This window comes from Coturnix japonica, chromosome 1, assembly GCF_054131305.1.
Source record: "Coturnix japonica strain WE chromosome 1, WE-NBRP24, whole genome shotgun sequence".
NCBI classification, from domain to species: Eukaryota; Metazoa; Chordata; class Aves; order Galliformes; family Phasianidae; genus Coturnix; species Coturnix japonica.
In genome coordinates, this window is record NC_140663.1 from 27336004 (window position 1) to 27353565 (window position 17562).

A 17562-nucleotide genomic window follows, 5' to 3' on the forward strand; every position below is an offset into this window, starting at 1 on the left:
CCAAGAAGCTGAAGAGGCTCAGAGTTCAGATTCTCCTCCTGCAATAAATTTCCTTTTAAATCAGGTATTAATGTAATCCACGCTACTATGAATGCATCTGCTAGCCCCAGTGAACTAGCTACAGGTTTTACAATGCACACATAGTTTAAAACTTGGTTGGGTGAAAATTGCAAATGCTTCCAAATCCTGACTTCCTCACTCTTGTTGGCTTGTTTCAACCAAATTCCAGTAAAATATGTTCAAGTGCACCGAAGTACAGTTTGAGGGAGAAATCAAAGATTAAACTTCTGACGTAATCCATTCTATCCCTAACATAGCAACTGAAAGTCATACAACGTCTGCAACATAGATAATGCTCCCCAGACATTTTCATTCAATACAATCTTCTACAAAATCAAGAATATGGATTTCCACCACCTCCTTCCAGTAGCTATTCCCGAATCTAAATTAGTTCACTGTGAACACCTCCTTTTAACCGAAATCTTCCCTATTTATAATATCATTGTATTACTCTTAACTCAACTTTTTTGAATACTAAATAATTCCTTCATTCTAAACCTCAGAGAATTTTCTAATACCAGACACTTCTAACATTTTTGTCACTGCTTGGACAAGCAGTACACATTCAGTTCTTTCAAAGTCTTCTTTTGTAAGCCAGACCTTTTCACTGTGTACTCAGGTTTTCTGTTGTTCTCTTCACTCCCTACAATTCATTTATTTTTCTTTTTTTCTTTTTCTTTTTTTTCTTTTTTAAATCAACCCAGAATGAATGCAGTATGCCAGACATAATCTCAGTGTTGTTGTTATTGTTTTTAATAGAAATAAACCACGCTCTCTTACTAGCATATACTTTCCTTATGTTTGAAATGCTAACAGTGTATGTAGAAATTCTTGAAAAAAGGCACTACTGAACAGATCCAGATGTATCTCCTCAAGTTTATTCCACCTTGAGTGAGTGATGAGCAAAGCAGGGGGCAGTTACAAGGGATGTGAGCCCGCATGACAGGAAATCTGAGTTCCTTTGGACAGCTATGACACTACACAGCACTGCATGTTTAAGGAGTCATTAGAACACAGATTATTGACCTATAAACACAAAAGATTCTTTGGAATTTCCCTGGATTGTTATGCAACTGTGTTTGGAGAGAAACTGTCAGACTTCCAGGCATGGAACTGAGGCTAGATCTCTCCTTTTTGTGACTCTTCAAAGAATAAACATTATGGATGTTCCCATAATCTAATTATCCTTACACATGCATTTATGCTGACAAAACAGTCTAAACATTAACCCCAACAAAGCAAATAACTCCAAAAGTAGAGGTCTTTTTTCTTACTACACTCTCTCTGTGTTTTATGAGAGGGAAATTGCCACTTATATTCCACTAAAAGAGTTCTCAGTTATGGATCACTAGCAATATTGATTGTAATGGCTCCTTTGGAAACATTACAGTCTATTGTAGCAGTGTTGTTGCTACTGCAAATATGATAATCAGCTGAAACCTTTTTGAACATTGTCTTCAGAATTCTCTTTCAGTCTGCTTATCCCTCATACCATGCTCACTGCTTTAGCACCTTCTAGCATGTGGAGGTGGGAGTGGTGTCTCCTAAGATGATAGTCATAGAACCACCAAGGTTTGAAAAGACCTCCATTATCTAGTCCAACTGTCCATCTAGCACAAATATTTCCCCACTAAACCATGACCCTTAGTACAACATCTACATATTTCTTCAACACTTACAGGGACAGTGTCTCCACCACCTCCCTGGGCAGCCCATTCCAGCAGCTGACCACTGTTTCTGAGAAGAATTTTTTACTAATATCCAACCTGAGCCTCCTCTGGCAAAAATTGAGCCCATTCCCTCTTATCCTATTGCTGTTACCTGGAAGAAGAGCACAACCCCCAGCTTGATGTAATCTATTTTCAGGGAATTGTAGAGAGCAATAAGGTCTCCCCTAAGCCTCCTGTTCTCCATATAGCTCCAGTCTTCTCAGCTACCCCCCATAAGACTTGTGCTACAGACCCCTGTTTAGCTGAGCAGTGACCAGCACCCCCATGTCCATTTCTTCCACACAGTCTTCTAGCCACTCTGCCTCAAGCCTGTAGTGTTGCCAAGCTGGCATAACCCAGTTTTCTGTGTCCTCATTCCTCCCTGAAATCATGAGGATCATACACCAAAATAAAGTATGAACCAAGAAGAGAAAAACAAAGAATTGCTTAATGTAACAAATATAGTAACAAATAGTGATAACAAAACTACAACACTGTACAGTTCTTGTACACTGAAAATGGCTACGGCATTTTTTTCCACCCCAAATTGCTAAAACATCGAGACAAATAGAGATTAAGCCAAAACAGATGGACAGGAAAAAAAAAAAAAAGTAGTGAAAAATAATCATTCACCCCCTTATTCTTCTGCTCAGCTCTTCTTTGGAAGTTAAGGTGAGAGAACACATCTGCTCTGTGGATCTGCACCCTGGCACATGGCCAACCATGGCACAATTCAGAAACTGAAGAATGACTACATGGAAGTGCAGCTTCCCATGGCTGCTATATATAATCTCCTGCTCTGATCCGCTGGTTTTAAATAACTTACAAGCTCACTTCTGTGCCTCCCCAAAGATGTAGCAAAGTTAACCAGTCATAGAGGTATTTTTCCAAGGCAGCATCCACATACCCTGGAGAACACAGGCTAGATGAACACAAGCAATAGAGGGAATGTAACAAAACCTAATTCCCAAATCTTATAAGCAAAATGTAGGGTTGTATAAAAATGCAGAGAAGATGCTGACACTGAGAGTGATCTACATGCAGAAACGTATGGGAAATGCTGCTGTCTTCTCTGGAACCTCACTAAAGAATGGTGCTGCAGTTGTGGGCGGGGAAGAAGAAAAAAGCATTAAAAATAAAAGTCAACCTAGCTGGTGTCAGGCCTTATTCTTGACTACAGAACTACACCACAGCAAAAACAGTTATATAAGGGCAGTAAGAACTTGCTATTCCATGTCATGGCCCCTTCACACCATCCTCCTCTTCAGCTTTCAAGCACAGAGCTGAGCCCTAAGATAACAGCAGCCACAGCATAGGGATTGAACTTGAGATACATTAGAAGCAGCCTGACTGTAAATGTAGAAACACACAGCCTCTGTTATCAATTGTAGAATTTCTCAGGTTGGAAAAGACCTTAAAAAATATCGAGTCCAACCATGACCTAACCATGCTACTCTAACTAACAACCCTCCGCTAAATCATGTCCCTGAGTACCACATCCAAACGGTTTTTAAATACATCCAGGGATGGTGACTCAACCACCTCCCTGGGGAGCCTATTGCTGTTCTTAACTACCCTTTCTGTAAAGAAGTGTTTCTTAATACCCAACCTAAACTTACCCTGGTGCAACTTGATGCCATTTCCCCTCATCCTGCCAACTGTCACCAGGGAAAAGAGACCAACCCCGCTCTCACTGTAAGCACCTTTCAGGTACTGGAAGAGAGTAATAAAAATAAGAAATAGGTATTGGAAGAGAGCAATAAGGCCTCCCCTCAGCCTCCTTTTCCCCAGACTAAACAGCCCCAGTTCCTTCAGTCTTTCCTCACAGGGCATATTCTCCAAGCCCTTCACAAGCCTCGTTGCCCTTCTGTGGACCTGTTCCAGCACCTCAATGTCCTTTCTGTACTGAGGTGCCCCAAACTGAGTACTGTACTCAAAGAGAGGCCTCACCAATGTCAATTACAGTGGTAGGATGACTTCCCTAGTCCTGCTCACCACACCATTCCTGATAAAAGCCAGGATGCCATCAGCCTTCTTGGCCACCTGGGCACACTGCTGGCTCTTATTCAGCCGACTGTCCATCAGCACACCAAGGTCAAATCAGTATGAATTGTTTTGAGTGATACCAAACATCAAAACAAAGCACAGTTACTTTAATTAACCTGAGTAACCAAACTGTCATAGAAAAGGCAAAGTTTCAGGCAATTAGCACTATCCTAATAGAAAGCAGAGCCCCACAGGTTTCAACAGGTTGCAGACATTAGAAGTAACCTGACTGAGAAGAACAGCAGGTCAACAAAGAAGCCCATGAGATCAAATACAATAAAATAGAACATTCCTCCAACAGGAGTCAAATGTTTTGTCAAATGCATAGATTAATACGTGCAGGCATTCATCTTCCTGCAAAGGCTGAAGTAACAGGAGGGGGAAGCTTTAACCACCCCATTAAGCCCTTGCAGCACTATGGAATCCCTTCTCTCCCCAAAAAATATCACTGTGGAAAAGAACAAAGAATGCAAAGGGAAAAGATAAAGAAAGTTTTATATCAAGTCTCTTCTCTTGTAGTTTATAATGAAATCACTTCTACAGCCATAGTTAAAGAAATAGATTCACTTCTTTACAGTTACACCTTCACAATGCTTCATATGCCCAATACTCATTCTCAGCAATATTATTTACTTTAAACTTTCAGTCTTTAAACTGTTACAGTCTGTAAGTGCTACAGGTCAAGTTGTCAGTCATTCCTTAATGTAATTCTATATCAGCCATGCACTAATGACTAATTGCAAGCTTTCTTCCAGAAACCTGGACCTGAAGCATAGCAGGTCCCCATTCTCACCCCATTTCTCAGCCCTATCCTATGCTGAACTAATGCTACAAGCACCAGTCATAAGTCAACACTACTGAACCTTTATTCTTCCAGTAACTCCCACATTATATTTTACAGAGAAGCCAGCTTGGCAATATTTAACTTGCAATGGCAGTAGGCATATTTACAGTTATTCAGCAGTTAAGAATGCGCATGGTTAAGAAATGAACAGGTAGATGACAGTGCTGTGCGGACATGGCACTAGGGAACATGGGTAAGTGATGGGATCTGGTAGGTCAAGCTGACAGTTTGACTTGATTTTTCTCAAATAGTAACTCAGCGTGGCTTGGGATGAGTATTTCACGGGGGATCTTCACGTACTACTGCTACCTTCTTGGGCAGGCAAACCAAACACTTCCTTGCTAACTCTGCTGATGGAAGCAGGAGGATGGTAAGTATTCAGCTCTTACCTCCAGGTAAAGGCAGTGCCTTGCAGCTGCAGATCCTACTCTGCAACTCCAGCAGAAACAGGCCAGCTCTCCAAGACTCTTTCCATGACACCCATCCCAGCCCCACAGCATAGTCGACCACAGCCTTGGCAGTGCCATACCAAAATAGTTGTTGCCTGCACAGCAGCAAAGAGCTGCAGAGGCGATTTCAGCACATGTAAAAGATAGAAGACAGAGGGCAACACTGGGACAACATATCCTGTTGATCAAGCTACACCAAAACACAGATGTTTCTCTCCAGCTACTGAGTTGTCAGAGTGTAATTGCTTACACAAAATATTGAAAGAAACTCCATCACTTACTACAATGAAAATGTATTATGTCAGTTGTAACCAGAACTAAGAGCTGAGGGGCTTTCTTTGTCTCTTCAAAACATGCTGGGAATTTTAATGATCTATATATATTCTTCATCCAGAGGTCCCATATATTGAGGGTTCAGTGATTCTGGGAGATAAACCAGATTGTTCCAAGACAGAAGAGCTGCAGGCAGGTACTTGCTGCAGTGAGCCGTGCCAGCTGCCAGCAGCAGCACTCCTTCCCCAGCTCTGTTCAAGCTCCTCTGGGAGATGATTCAGGTCTCTGGGACAGCTGGAGACAGGGTTTTGCAGGGGAATCTAATCCATGTCACTGCAGCCAGCCGGGCTAGCTGCTGAAGATGTCTGACTCTGCCATTAGCAGATTAGGGGATGCTCATTTGATCTCACGCATGGGGAAAGTTGTGGGGACAGTAACCTCTGGCTCCTGGGCAGCAGAAAGCAGCTGGGAACAGTAATATTTTGAGTAGGCTCAGCTGGAACCAGAAAAGTGCATCTGTCTATGTTTTCAACGACAGGTGGCAAGGAGAAAAGTGTGTGAAGCGCATAGCTAACCTCGATCCTATTTCTAAAATGAGAGAAAGTTTACTGACATCTTGCTTTAGAGCTTTATTTTTAGCTCTTTCATTTAGTAATGCTCAGAGATGATATCACAGGCCAGAACACAGTGATCTTTCTAGAAAGATACAAGGCATACTTGTACATAACAGTAATGTCTTGCTGGCATTTTCACAGAATGGGCTAATGATCCAGTCATGCAGCAACATCTAAAACCATTTACACCACGAGGAGGTGCATTTTAGCATTGCACTTTGTCCTTCATCAGAAGTTTGTACCAGAGAGATCCAATCCAAACACCAGCAGCACTGAGTCCTTCACTACATCACTCTGACAGACTAAATCATTTATTTAGGGTTTTAAAGTACACTATAACCTGTAATATATTGCCTCTAGAACTGTCCCTCCTCATCGGAAATATCTAAACAGTGCTTGGAACCACATTAATAGTTCTATAACCTAACCAGTAAAGAAAAATCACATCTTTTGAATGAGTTCTGAGCTCCACATTCATACACAAGCTCCCACATTATCATGACTGTCATGCCCTATCTACGTTTTCCTTAAATAAATGTTCCTGTGCTTGTAACCATCTGACTGCACTGTTCTACCCACGCTTCTCTGAGATGCACATACACCTTTGATGTGCACTCTCTTTATGCATCACTTTGCTCCAATTTTCACTTTTTGTGTCTTTTTGCTGGATTTACTGTGTACCTTCACTACTTTCTGCTGCTCCTGATGGTCATAGTAGAAAGATATCAGAACAAAAGTCTCATATGTGGTATTGACTCTCAACTGCAAAAGAGCTAGCTCCAGCAGGACCAAAAGCATTGCCAAAATATCTTAACGATACAGAGTCTAAGGAGAGGAGGGAAAGTGCCAAAGCAGAGAGCCGAAAGAAGACCTAGTTACCCAGGCAGCCCATAGTTAGATTCTCACGGCTGAGAGCACTATTTCCTATTGCAAGTTTAAGCACCCAGTGTCACCGAGATTTGGCATGTGCTGGAGGTCACAACTATGCTCAGGCCAGACAACACTGAGGTCAAACACATCCAAAATACCCTCATCTGTTGATGCCTCCACCTCTTCAAGAGTTCATGCAATTCTATATGCAATGAGGGCTCTTGAAACAACATGAACTTTGTATTTGCACAGGAAAATAGCAACATTTACTTCCATCTCCATTTATCACTTCAAATTGTATTAATGTGGTGTATTTATAAGGAAAGAATAACAATAAGTAATCCTCAAAAAAAAGAATTCAAAGCCTTCTTCAAAAGCATTTTATTACATTAGCCACTCCTTTGATTTGGGCTTTATCCTGAATGCCATCCCTGTTTCGCAAAGTGAAAACCAAAGTACTGAGAATTTCCCTAGCTTGCAGAAACAGCCACGACCAGAGGAGGTGGCAGAATAGATCTGACTCCTGAGCTCTGACCAGAAGAGCAATCATTTTCCTCTCAACATATTTTGACATCATAATATCTGCTGTTGGCTAGGAAGTACTGGCAGATGTTCATACCTAGCAACAATAACATTTTGGAAGACTTCCTCCTGCTTTCTATTCATGAATGTAAAATGTTCCAGTGTAGCTTGTGGGAAGATACAATTACTTTGTAAATCAGAAAAAAAGTAAATCTCCAATGCTACGCAGGGACAGATTATGACAGCATTCACGTGTTGCCAGCCCATACAACCAAGTAGCATCAGGAATGGCTACAAGTTGTATCAGGTGAGGTTTAGACTGGACATAAGAAGGAACTTTTTCTCTCAGAGAGTGGTCAGGCACTGGAATGGCTGCCTAGGGAGGTGGTAGCGTTGCCATTCCTGGCAGTGTTCAAGAGGCATCTAGATAGGGAGCTAAATGATATGGTTTAGGGGTTTTCTGTAGGTATGGTAAAGGGAGGACAGTTGGACTGGATGATCTTGTAGGTCCTTTCCAACCTTGTGATTCTATGATTCTATGACCTAGATAACTTTACAGTGTGCAATTCCCCATTGTGCATCTTTGAGTTACCTGTTGACAACACAGCCTGCGACTTCTGTTATCTCTTTCTAAAATAAAGAGCAGTGTTTGGGCTTTCAGCATGTGTTAATTATATGTAAAGCTTTATAGCAGTTAGGAACATGTTATAACATGTATGTTGTACAACAAAATGTTTGTCTTCTGAAGAAAGAAGTCAAAAAGAAAAGGAGCATAAGTCAAAGCTTCAAGTTCGTTCATGGACAGATAATTTTAAGTCATTTATTTCTTTATCCACAAAATCATTGTGTTATCAAAGATTTTATTGGAATAAAATAAATAAATTTGAAGTCACCAAGAACATATTTCCAGTTCACACACTGCAAATACATATGCTAAGAGGCATGCATTGCTGCAATACTCCTACAGTGTTAGCTCCAAGAGCAGAACAAAAGTGACAACATGGACCAGTGGTGGAGCAGGGCGATGGCTGTGTTTCTTAAGGCAAGTCAGAAAAAAAAGAACATCTATTTGCCTTATTTGAACTCTGTTTTAAATAAGGATATCAGAAGATCAGTGTAGTAACAGAACTCTATTCAGTCCTGCAAGGCACTGAAGGATGCTGAGCACCTTCAGATGCCATCAGACCTCAAGGTTTTGTCCATTTTATTTCCCAATTCCTCCCAGGGAAAGAAAAGGTTCGTGTGAAAACTTAAAGTTTTGCCTGATTTTGTCACAACTAAATCAGCAGCTTACTGGGAACTGCATCCACTCATACTTACCAGAAAGAAAAAGAAGAGGAAAAAGCTCATAAATTCTTCAGTAACCAACATAATTTTGTCCCAACGTAGGGATAACACACAACAAGAGTCCCTCTTACAAAGCTCTAATGATATCAAGGCTGAAGACATCAGGAACTTTGGTTCCCCCGCTATTGAATGACGGGGCCTCAACTCCCCCACTGTACCCTAAAAATTAGGGCTCTTTCAGGATGGGCAGCACACATCACAGCAATGCACCGCCGTGTTGAGCAGCCACCTCTCGCACAAGGCTGTTCCGAGGCTGTAAGCCCACTGCTGACGTTCGTAACAGCAGCATATGCGGGTGCTGCCGAACACACGCAGCCACGCACCTCCACATTCGTGTCCACAGTGACACACACTGGCTGCGCACGGAAGGACACGGCTACAGAGAGCCTCAAAAGAAAAAGAAAAGAAAGCCTTTGGCAACTATTAGCTCCTGATAAATTATCTCATTAATGCAAACATGAAAAAGAAATTCCCTTTCCAGATCTTATCTCCTTTTAATTATAACTCCTCTATAGGGGAAGCAACCTCATGCCTGTTACACCAGGAATTGTTGCAGATCAGTGCTGAGCTCTGATGCAACACCAGGAGCCAGCACCAAGTCCCTCTATTTTAAAACTACAGCCGAGGCACGAATTGCTCCTGTTCCACCAGATGCTGAGCTGTGCTCCTTGATCTTCTTTAGCCATGTTTCCTATGAGCATTTCATCATCTTTCAAAGAGGAAACTTGCTCCTAGAGGCTATATTTAGGCTTTCTCCACCTCCAAAGATAGAGATTTCTCCTGAAAACGTTCTTGACTCCAGCTTCATTTAAGGCATCAGTACATTATTAAAGTGGACATTGACAATGAATGAGCATAGGTAATACAACCTCCACCAATAAACCCAGAGTCCACTGAGAATTATTTTCCTGACCTATGTGCATTACAATATAGGGAAGCTTAAGTATTCTGGAACAAACCTCCTAACTGTATTTTGAATGCTGGAACAAGACCACCTCATTATTTCTGTTCCTGACAGAAGAACGAAAGAATAACCACAAGCACCACAAGAAACCCAAACTCAGCCTTTGTTTCCCACGATGGGTACAGCACTGACACTCGCAGGGGCCACCTCACCCTGGTGAAACCGCAATTTCTATTTCCAACCATCTGCCTCCCTCCTCCGGGGCACTTCCAGCTCAGCATTCTGCTCTATTCGAGTGAAACTTTCAGCGAGCACTGCCTGAGCTGGAACTGGGGGATGTTCAGCTCTTCCCAAGTAAAGCAGAAGAGTGGGTGGTGCCATTATTCATCGCTGCACCCCACGACTCACAAAACAAGCCATCTGCCATCCTCGTTCCTGCTGTACTTTAATTAAGCGTCTCCCAGTTAAAGGAAGAAAAAAAAATATTAAAAAATAAAAAATAAAAAGACAGAAAGGGAGGAAAGCGAGGCTGGGGGTATGGAGCAGAGGACCAGTGGGAGGGAAGCGGTGCACCAGAGCCGCGGGGCCGTACCTGGGAAGAGGAAGGCTTTGCTCCCGTTGTGCAGCCCCGGCACCTGGCGCACGCCCGCCGCGGAGCCCGGCAGCCCCAGCTCGGACAACACGTCGATCTGCAGCGAGGGGTCCACGCCGAAGCCTACGACTGACCCAGAGAGTGCCGTTAATCCACCCGTCGCCTCCGCAACTTTCCGCCGGGACCCGGCGGCGGTCGAACCCCGCACCGCCCGCCACCGCCCGGCCGCCGCCTACCTGGCCCCAAGCAGAGAAGAAGGCAAAGCGTGCCTAAGCCGCAGCCAGACTCCATGGTACAGCGATGCGCTCAGTCCATAGTCCCCCTCCTCCGGCTGCTGCGGGTGAAAAACCTCCGGGGCAGAGGCTGGACGCCTCCCCGCCTCTCACCGGGAGGAGCGGACCCCCCGCCGCCCCGCAGCGCGCATCACGCCGGGCGCACACAAAGGCGAGGGCGGGGGGCCGGGGCCGGGCGGGCAGCGCAGCCCCCGCGCCGCCGGGCAGACAATGACCGGGCTCTCGCCGCCCCACGAGAGCGGCTGCCACTACCGGGAGGCGGTGCCCGAGCCCGCAGCTCCCTCCTCGCCGCCGGGCGCAGCCTCCTCCGAGCTCCCGCAGGAGCGTCGCTCTCCTCGCCGCCGTCCGGCGAGGACACGGAGCCGGCGGGAGGGGCTCCCGTTTATCCGCGGCCGCGGGAGCCGCCCACCGCCCCCACCGGGCAGAGCCGGGCCAGGCTGAGGGCGGTGCCGCCTCACCCCGCGGAGCCCTGCTGACCGGGCGACGGGGATGGCTGCAGGGAGACCCTCGAGGCGCTCCAGTGCTGCCGCCCCGCTTTGTTTTCGCCTGCCCGGACCGGGATCCCACCTCCGTCCCATCTCGACGTGACACCGTTCGGGAGGAGGGGAAGGATGAATTCGGGGACAGGGAGAAGGAAACGGGACGCGTGCCGAGTTTGGCGGGGATCGCGATCTGCGGAGGTTGTCCCCGTCTCTGCAGGACGGTTTCACATCTCCCTGCTGAGGTTCCGTCCGCAGCCCCTCGACGAATCTCACAGCCCCCAGCTATGACATTTCCATGGCTCACTTTGGGTCAGGGGCGCTAAGTGTATCTTCATCCTTACTTACCTTTCCTTTCCTGAAAACTAGTGGTGGTCAAAGCCACAACGCCCTGCTGTCAGTTGTTACAATTTTGCTGAGTAAGGAATTGACTTCAATTTTTTGCCAGCCCCATGTGAGTGCCAGCAGGATCTTGAGATCAGCCCGTGATTTCCTGCCAGTGCTTATTGACCTTCCCCCAATCTCATCTTTTATGATCTTTACAAATAATGAAGTCTTTAATCCTTACAAACCCTTCCAAATGGTTGCACAAGGAGGTTGTGGATGCCCCATCCCTGGAGGCATTCGAGGCCAGGCTGGATGTGGCTCTGGGAAGCCCGGTCTGGTGGTTGGCGACCCTGCACATAGCAGGGGGGCTGAAACTGGATGATCCATGAGGACCTTTTGAACCGAGGTCTTTCTATGATTCTGTTGTCCAGTGACTAAAAGAAAGTTCTTATCTCAGATAAGAACATGGAAGGTAATTGTAGATTTCCTTTCCAGGTCAGATCAGCCAACACAGATCCTAAGCAACACTTACAGCAGACATCTTTCCTAGAAGAAGACAAAAGAAAAAAGGAGGAAGGAATGTATACAGGTGAACAATGAAAACAGTCCCTCAACCCAAGTCCACAACAAAGCCATTACACAGCAGTGTGCCTTGTTGCCTGCATCATCCCCTGGAAGAGCTTCCCTTCCAGGTGCAGCAGACAGAAGGGGATGTGATGGGATCCCAGCTCCATCCTGATCACATTGACACTTCTTCCACACCAAAACCTGTCTCCAGAATGTTGGTGAAGTGGAACCAAACACCTTCCAAACACCTGGAACCCATCAGCTGTCAGAGCAGGATGGCAGAAGAGGTGCTTTGCTGTGGGAGTTTATGGACATGATCGACACGTCGGTGGTTGCTTTCATGCTACTTCAATCACAGTGATTGCAGATAACTGAAAAAGCAACATTTAATTTGAGAAGAAAGATGTTCAAAATCTGGAGTGCTCATGGTACATAATGATCCTCAGGCTGAGCCAGGCATGTAAGTAAATAGAACAAGAGAGACAAACATCTGTATTTAATTCCTGCATCTGCCAGCAGCTGGTGACAATTTCCATTGGCAGGAGCTGCCACTATGAAGAGGTGAGCTTGGCAGAGCCCTCCCCTACAATAACCCAGCTCTGTTTTATGGGGACCTTCAGGGAGTGGCCACTCACCTTCATGTCACAGACACAAAGAAATCACACAACACACAGCCACACTGGCCTGTCTGTTCCCTGTTATCCCATGAGCCCAGGGCAGATGTTACCCACATCATGCAGAGATGTATTTCTGCTTTGTGAGATGTGAATAGTGACATAACCCAGAGCCACGTCAGCAGTAGAATCAGGCTTTCTATCACTGTGAGGAAGATGACACTGAGGATCTTTCATACATTTTGCTGAATCTAAGAATACATGTTTCTACCCATGGAATCACTCTCTGATCACCCTAGAAACATACTGTTTTACAGCCTTTCTGAGCATGTCCCTCCCTAAATCTGGCTATTATGAAAACACTAAAAATAAAATGCTTCTCTTTTACATCTCCGGTTGGCCAGAACATTCTTTCTTTTGATGGAAACCATGGCTGCTATCCAAGAGTTCTCCATCTGAAGAACGTTGAGGTTTCATTTGATGAAAAAGAATTCTTGATGTCTCAGATGTATCTCCTTCCCTCCCTCCTTTCCTTCCTTCCTTCCTTCCTTCCTTCCTTCCTTCCTTCCTTCCTTCCTTCCTTCCTTCCTTCCTTCCTTCCTTCCTTCCTTCCTTCCTTCCTTCCTTCCTTCCTTCCTTCCTTCCTTCCTTCCTTCCTTCCTTCCTTCCTTCCTTCCTTCCTTCCTTCCTTCCTTCCTTCCTTCCTTCCTTCCTTCCTTCCTTCCTTCCTTCCTTCCTTCCTTCCTTCCTTCCTTCCTTCCTTCCTTCCTTCCTTCCTTCCTTCCTTCCTTCCTTTTCTTCCTTCCTTTTCTTCCTTTCCTTTTTCATTCCTTCCTCCCTCTTTTCCTTTTTCTTCTTTCCTTCCTTACTTCCTGTAGTGCTCTCCAATACAGCTGCCTTATAAATAGTTTCCTGGTCATATATGTTTCAATTTGTGTTAAGTAGATATCATGATGTTGACTCCTCCCCATCAAATCCCTCAGTAGGTCCTATGATACGAGGAACTCTTCTGAATAATGACCAATATTCACAGCAGTTTTCATGACAATCAGAAGTTTAAGGGATGTGTTACAAGCCCCAAATTCATGAATGATTTCCCTGCAAAGGGGATCTCATCTTAATTACTCTCATGTTAATTATATGCTAATAAACTGATGCGAGTAAAGCTCTTAAAGCATGCAGATGACAATGCTGCCCTGGGAAAGCTTTACCTCTCTTACTGCAGCTTATCTGGGTCTATTTATTTTTAAAGAAAAGCATGAATATTTAATCACAGTAGTTTTAGCCCTGTATTCCTATGCTGGAACCTGCAGAGTCCATGTGAATTTAGAAAACACATAAAGAGTTGTCACTGACCTACTTACAGAACACTGATGCAACTTCTTCCTCAGAGTATAGAAAACAAACTTCCTTACACTGTAAAACACATCATTGTTTTCTCAACTTCCTAGGACTTCAATGCAGCATTTTATATAGAGAAATATTTGTAAAGCATTATGTTCCATAATTAATACTTTCTGAAGTGGAACAAGGAGAAACAGTCTGTTGTCATAGAGAAGTGGCTTTTTAATTGGGGCAAATTTGATATTGCTGAGGATAAGGGCTTTTATTAGTTACAGTCAGGGAAAATGAAGGCAACTCACTCTGCAGCAGTTCCTCATAATACCCTTAAATGGGGACTTACTTATATCTGAGCCATTACATCATGACCATCCAGATTTTCCTTCCACAAAAGCTATCATGTGTAAAATCTGTACAGCTCTTGTGTGATGTGTAAAATGTCAGGTGGGACTGAGGTGGGACCTCCAAACTCATTTGCAAGTGTTTCCTAAACGCGTGCTTCAGGAGCAGACCAAATCTTGAATAAAGCTCAGATGTTTATATATATTTTTTCCTTTGCCAGCCACCAGACCTGCACACACAGACACCTGTGTGTTTGTACCCAGCAATCAGCTTAATTTCCTTTGGCTGCTTTTTAGCATCCTCACAGCCTTATCCCTGCACTGCCTTTTCTCCCCAGTTCTCCAAACACATTCTGCCCTTTAGCAGCTCTCTCCCACCCACATGCTCCCTCTCCCTTTCTCAGACAGAGATGTGCATGCACATACTCTCCTTTGCTCATCCCCCTGCAATGTGTCAGCCTCGCAGCCTCCTGCATGCTGCAGGTTTCCCAGCTCCCTGTGTGTTGCTGACTGGGGAAGCCGAGTAGAACTTGGGAATTAAATGCAGCACTTGGCTGTGGCCCAGCACAGCCTGTCAAGCTGTGTAAGCTGCATGCCTGCCCATGACAACAACAGCCCTGATAGAAAGCCTCAGCATCATCAAAGGCATTCCTTGCAGACACGCCTCAGCTAGAGTTACATCACTGATTTTAGTTACACTCATGAATGTTTCATACAAATCTGATATTGCCTCACTTGGATTTTCAAAAATTGCTTATCGTCAGAAAATAGACCCGTGAAACAAAAATTTGGCTATTTGAGGGACACTTGTTATGTCTCTTAAAGTTCCGTGTCTTCCTAGTTTTTTTTCTCCATCTTCACATCTTGTACCTTACAATTCAAACAGGCTGCTCAGAGAGGCTGTGGGTGTCCCATATCCCTGGAAGTGTTCAAGGCCAGGTTGGATGAAGCCCTGGGCATCCTGAACTGGGGGGTGGCAGCCCTGCCCACCACAGGGGGTTGGAACTGAGTGGGCTGTGAGGACCCTTCCAACCAAAGCCATTCTGTGATTCTATGATTCTTTGATTTCAGCTTTGGTGTTGTGAGCAGCATGGCCAGGAGTGGAAAAGCAGCTCATGGAAAGAGTGGTGGAAGTGCCAGTGTTAAAGCTATGGCTGTGTGCTTCTGAGACCAGAAAGAGAAATGGAGTCAACTACCTCAATGATGGGTAAAGACCTTGCACATTTTTTCAGTAGTTTTCCCAAAGATTCATGTTTCATTCAAGAGAGGCTGGAAATGCAGGCTGCGCTCTCTTTTTCCCACATTTGAACCTTGATATTCATAGTTGCAAGGTGCCCGTGTTAACTAACTTTACTTGCTTGAGTCTTGTTTTTCATACCAGCTTTATTTTCTCCCTCCAACTGGGTGCACACCCCCCTTGATGTAAGGTAGAAGTGATAGACTGCCCTGCTGGCAGCCTTCACACATTATGATGTCTAAAAATGTCTTTTTGCAGAAAATGTCAGCTAGTTCTGGTATGGTATTTGGCGTGTGGAAGTAGGAAGAAGATGATCGTTCATGATCAGGATTTAATTATCTCAGTTCTGTCAGTCCAGGTCACGATAACAATTAGGCAAGATTAGAATTACAGTAGGTTGACCTAAGTGTTCTCTGTGTTTTGATCCTTTCGTCGTCTGAAATATTACCCCCCATTAAAAAACAGATCAGCATATCCACCAGGAGTATTTATGATGACAAGGCTGGCACGCAAAGACTTTAATTTTCCATGATCCAGTTTTGCAATGAAGAAAAATATCTACACAGTCTTGACTGGATCCAGAAACAGACTGGAGTGGGAGCCAGTCGGAGAGACTGGGTGCATTATTTTTCTTCTTCCATGGCCTACTATAAAAAGGTAAGTTCATCTGTAAGTATCAGAGTGGAGAGAGGAGATCTAGAAGAGTATCTCCTGTAGAAAATAAAGGGAAAATAAAATCCAGTAGATGAGCATCAAAGCAAAGCAAACCTGCACTTGGCTGCAGGAATTACTACTGAGCCAGACCTTATCCCCAGACCCCACTCCATTGGGAGAAATGTCAGATAACCACAGAGCAGGGCTGAGATGCCGTGTCAACATTCCCAAATCCAACACAGACAGTTTCAAACTGTAGTCTATCTGGTTTGCTGTGAATGAGGACAGAATAATATTGCTTGTCATATATTCATTCAGTTTTCAGTTGAACAAAACCAGATATTGGCTTTTGGAGGGAGAAAGGAAAAAAATGTAAAATGTACTTTTGACCTCAGAGGTACAAATTTAATAGTTTCTAATTCTAAGTCTAATTACTTCTGCAATATCAGGAGAAAAAGTTATCACGGGATCTCTTACCCTGCCTGTTAAATAATAGACTTTTCAAAACTAATCTGTACAGCCTTCATACCCAAAGGCATATTTATTAGGCAAACTGGGATAACTTCAATGATTCTATCAGTCTACCAGATAATTACAGAGGCCTTTAAGTAGTATAGCATTGCATAGCAGCATTAAAACATCTGGAATTCCAATTCTTATATGACTTTCGGTTTCTACTACCTAGGGCAAAAAAGGAAGAAGCAATGGATTGGTCTGGGTAGTGAGGGGCCCATCAGTGCTTCGGTGCAGACACTTGAGCCATATCAGCCTGTCAGCTGGGAGGTTTGTACAAGCTTGTTCATCCAGATGTTGTAGCGTTGGGGTGAGCTGGATAGAGCCTGGACCCAAGAAGTACATTTAAATAACACTGCCTTCTATTTCTGAACCCTACTCACTCTGTGGTCTAAATATGCCCAGCACCAGTCTCACCAACTCTTTTTGCAGATGAAGAAAGACCTCCTGACTTGCATCATCCAAAGGAAATGCATGTTTCCTTACTTCATTCCTACAGATGTGAGATAGAAACACTCAAATCCAAATACCTAGAACCACCATCATGGTTATATATTTCATCAACAATTCCAGAGCATAAATATACATCATGCATTCTAAAATATGCATGATTTTAGCATTTCTTTTTAAGCCATAAAATTAAGAAATATCCATTAATTAATAAACCCAATTCACTACAGCACAATGCAATTGATTGCTGCATTATTATTATCATCATTATTGCACAAACAAAAAGAACAGAAAGGTTTGGACCCATATTTCTTGAAAATTTGCATTTATAGACAAATGCCCATTCCTCATTCCTCTAATAGCCAAGATGCACTTAGGGCTAGGAGGACCAGGTCTGAGTACCTGCTTCATTGGATTACAACATATGCTTCATTCCAGTTTATCTCTACTGCTAGTGAATGCCCAAGCCTTGAGAGATATCTAGCAGAAGATTATTTCACATAAAATGCTTGATTA

The 17562-nt window shown here is 44.0% G+C and overlaps 1 protein-coding gene across 1 annotated transcript in view; it reads right to left on the bottom strand.

Moving 5' to 3' along the window:
- Nucleotides 1–10879, bottom strand: part of NELL2 (neural EGFL like 2) — a 140036-nt gene extending 129157 nt beyond the window's left edge. The window contains exons 1-2 of the mRNA XM_015854888.3: nucleotides 10467–10879; nucleotides 10231–10359 (exon numbers count right to left, since the gene is read on the bottom strand). Of these exons, the coding sequence (XP_015710374.1) occupies nucleotides 10231–10359; nucleotides 10467–10521 (184 nt within the window). The 5' untranslated portion in view covers nucleotides 10522–10879. The remainder of the gene's footprint in view (nucleotides 1–10230; nucleotides 10360–10466) is intronic.
- Between the last annotated feature and the right edge of the window lie 6683 nt (nucleotides 10880–17562).